The 2,827-nt window shown below is 39.1% G+C and overlaps 1 protein-coding gene across 1 annotated transcript; it reads right to left on the reverse strand.

The window, feature by feature from the left end:
* Positions 1-527: 527 nt before the first annotated feature.
* Positions 528-1,484, reverse strand: LOC130870328 (vomeronasal type-1 receptor 4-like). The gene has a single exon (XM_057763006.1). The coding sequence runs from the start codon at positions 1,482-1,484 to the stop codon at positions 528-530; it is 957 nt and encodes a 318-aa protein (XP_057618989.1).
* Between the last annotated feature and the right edge of the window lie 1,343 nt (positions 1,485-2,827).

Raw genomic sequence — 2,827 nt, forward strand, 5'->3', positions numbered from 1 at the left:
ACTGAAAGAGGAAATTAAGACAGCGATGGTACTAGGACATCCTTTGTATACCTGTCAGTTATAACACTAAAGAGTCCCACCCACAGCAGTACCTTAGCTAGGTAACAGTTAAGATAGGGAAATTTATTTGTTCAATGGTTAAAAGACATTTTTTAGGACAGAACACTCCACCAAAAGCAACCCTAGCTCCAAAGGGTATTTTAAATTTTTGATTAGAAGTATTTTAATAGAGAAAAATTAAGAAGTAGACTATTGTTCAAAATACTTAAAATGAATTTATTTTTCCCAAAGTGTCATAATTTGAGTGGGTAGTAAATGCTGAAATTATTAAACTCATGAACACAGAGTTGTATTGAAGAAAAATGTTAGCTCCTTGAATTTTATAATATTACAATATTGAATCAATATTGTACAGAATGTCTGAGTTATAACTAGGTCATATCGGGTATTCGAGGTCCACATTCAAATTCTTCATCTCAGGGAAATCATTAAGAAGTGTTCAAACGATGAGAAAGTGTGGGTTCAGTTCATCCACGAAGTGCACGTTGAAAACAGGTCATTCTCAGTGCTGAAAAGGAAGAAGTGAAGTGCAAAATGAGTTTATTATTCTTCATTATTAAAAAAGGGCAGATGGTTGGATAGCATGTTGCCCAAATTGCATTAATTGCCTCCAATCTTGGAATTTTTGTTTGTGCATAAAACCCATAAAGGGTGATGAAATTGTTTAACCAATACAAGATCACAAAACAGCTCACCAGCAGCAAGATGCTGTGAGTGGCTCTGAGCTCAGGAGATTGCTGGCTGGAGAGGCTTGGGCTGCGGAGATACTGGGCTCTCTTGCGGTGTCTGTAGAGGAGAATTACCATGTACAGGCTGGTCCACATCATGATGCTCACATAAAAGAGATCGTACATGGATATGATGCTTATAAATGGTCCTGAATTTTGGTTCCCCAAATTCCTGCTTTGACAGTAAGCATGTAAATATACACGTCCAACTTTTGTAGAATTGGTTTTGGCCATTACCGTTTCAACCATATATCCATAGATGGCCAGGTTAATGAGCCAGGAGCAGAGTAAGGAAGAAAACGTCCACGTTGAGAGTTTGGGCTTAAGCCAAGCCCATTGAGAATTACCGGGAGTGATGGTGACGGCTTGAAATGTGCTTAGAATACAGGTGATACTGATGGACAGACCGCGGGAAATTCTGTATATACATAAAACAATCTTACAACCAACATCATCCAGAAAATTGGGTACTCCAAAGGATGCCACGATATCCGGGATCAAAATGAACATGATCGTCACCATATTAGCTATTGTCAGGTGCATGAAAAACAGATCTATCAACTTCTTAAAATGAGGCTTAAAGAAGAAAATGTAAATGTATAAAATGAACAGTGATGTGTTCCCTATGACACCAACACATAACTGAGATATGAGAAAGACCCCCAAGACGGCATTACTTATAAGCATGATGTTCATTGGATGTGTTAGGCCTGGAGTGACAGGTAAATGGACTGTATCATAAATCTATTTTTGAAACGGCAATTGTGGGAAAATTAATGATTGCCAGCTCAGGAGCAGAACTGATAAATGATGAAATGTCCAACTCCTTTCTTTTCTTTTCTTTTCTTTTTTGTCTTTTTGGACAGGGTTTTTCCAAGTATCACTGGCTGTCCTAGAACTTGGAATTTGCTCTGTATCCCAAGCTCGTCTTGACCTCACAGAGATCCATGGACCTTTGTTTTAAGTGGCAGAATTAGAGGCCTGTGCCCCACCACCTGGGAAAATATCCAAATCCTTTCAAGTTTAGGTCCACAGATGACCTCTTAGCAATGCGTTCCAGGTATTCTTGACCATCTTAGAGGATAGAATAAAGTGTTGGAAAGTAGGCAGTGGAATCCACCCGATACCCTGAACACTGTTTTGTCAGGATGAAGGGTGTGTTGACCTAGGTGAAAGTCAAATTTGTATGTTATTAGAATTTTAAAAGTTATGTATTTTTGTGTATGGGCACTTTGCCTGCATGTCTGTGCACTCTATGCTTGCCTGGGAATCAAACCCTGGCACTCTGGAAGAGCAACCAACAGTCTTTAACTGTGAAACCATCCCTTTAAGCCCCAGGAATTTTCCTTCATCCGTTGATATTGTTTCCATGTTTATAGCAATATTTGTTTCTAACACATATATAGTAACATGTGCACTTGAACGTCAGTGTTTTGGCTGCAGATACGTTTCTGTAGCTTAGTGATGAGCAAATACTCAGACTTTCCATGTGGGACTCTGCCTCTCATTTCACCTTACAGGGTAACCAGCACGTCCTGAAGCATTTCTTTTCATTTTGTCTATTTCGCTGACAACTTAGAGATGAGCTGCTGATATGCACGCAGTGACAGCAAGGGTGAGACTGCGTCTCCCACAGTGTTGAGCACATCTTCACAAAAGTGTGCTTCCTGTGACATTTGGTCATGAAAACAATCAGGCTGATTCTGGCTGATAACACTGTAACAAAGAGTTATATATTTTGCAACACCTGAATTACATTTCCATTAGAAGATTCTTCTGTTTTGCTGTTGCAGAAGCAGAGATCTCAGGTCCACAGTTACACAGAGAGTAGCAAAGACATGATACTCATGAAGTTTGACCTTAAATTTGACAGCATTGTAATGTCACCCATGTTCAATGGATTTGGGGGAGTTTTACTGTATATCAATTTTAGAACCATTCCTCCACTGATCTAATTTTTTCTGTCACCTGAAATAGAAACCTTTTTCTTTGGTAGACATCTGTAAATTCCTCAGCAGTCTCTTTTATTCTGACAAGGT

The sequence above is a fragment of the Chionomys nivalis genome, chromosome 2 (assembly GCF_950005125.1).
Source record: "Chionomys nivalis chromosome 2, mChiNiv1.1, whole genome shotgun sequence".
In the NCBI taxonomy this organism is placed as follows: domain Eukaryota; kingdom Metazoa; phylum Chordata; class Mammalia; order Rodentia; family Cricetidae; genus Chionomys; species Chionomys nivalis.

Bases quoted from the DNA above. Each gene is read 5' to 3' on its own strand.
- LOC130870328 (XM_057763006.1), bottom strand. From the start codon at position 1,484: ATGAACATCATGCTTATAAGTAATGCCGTCTTGGGGGTCTTTCTCATA.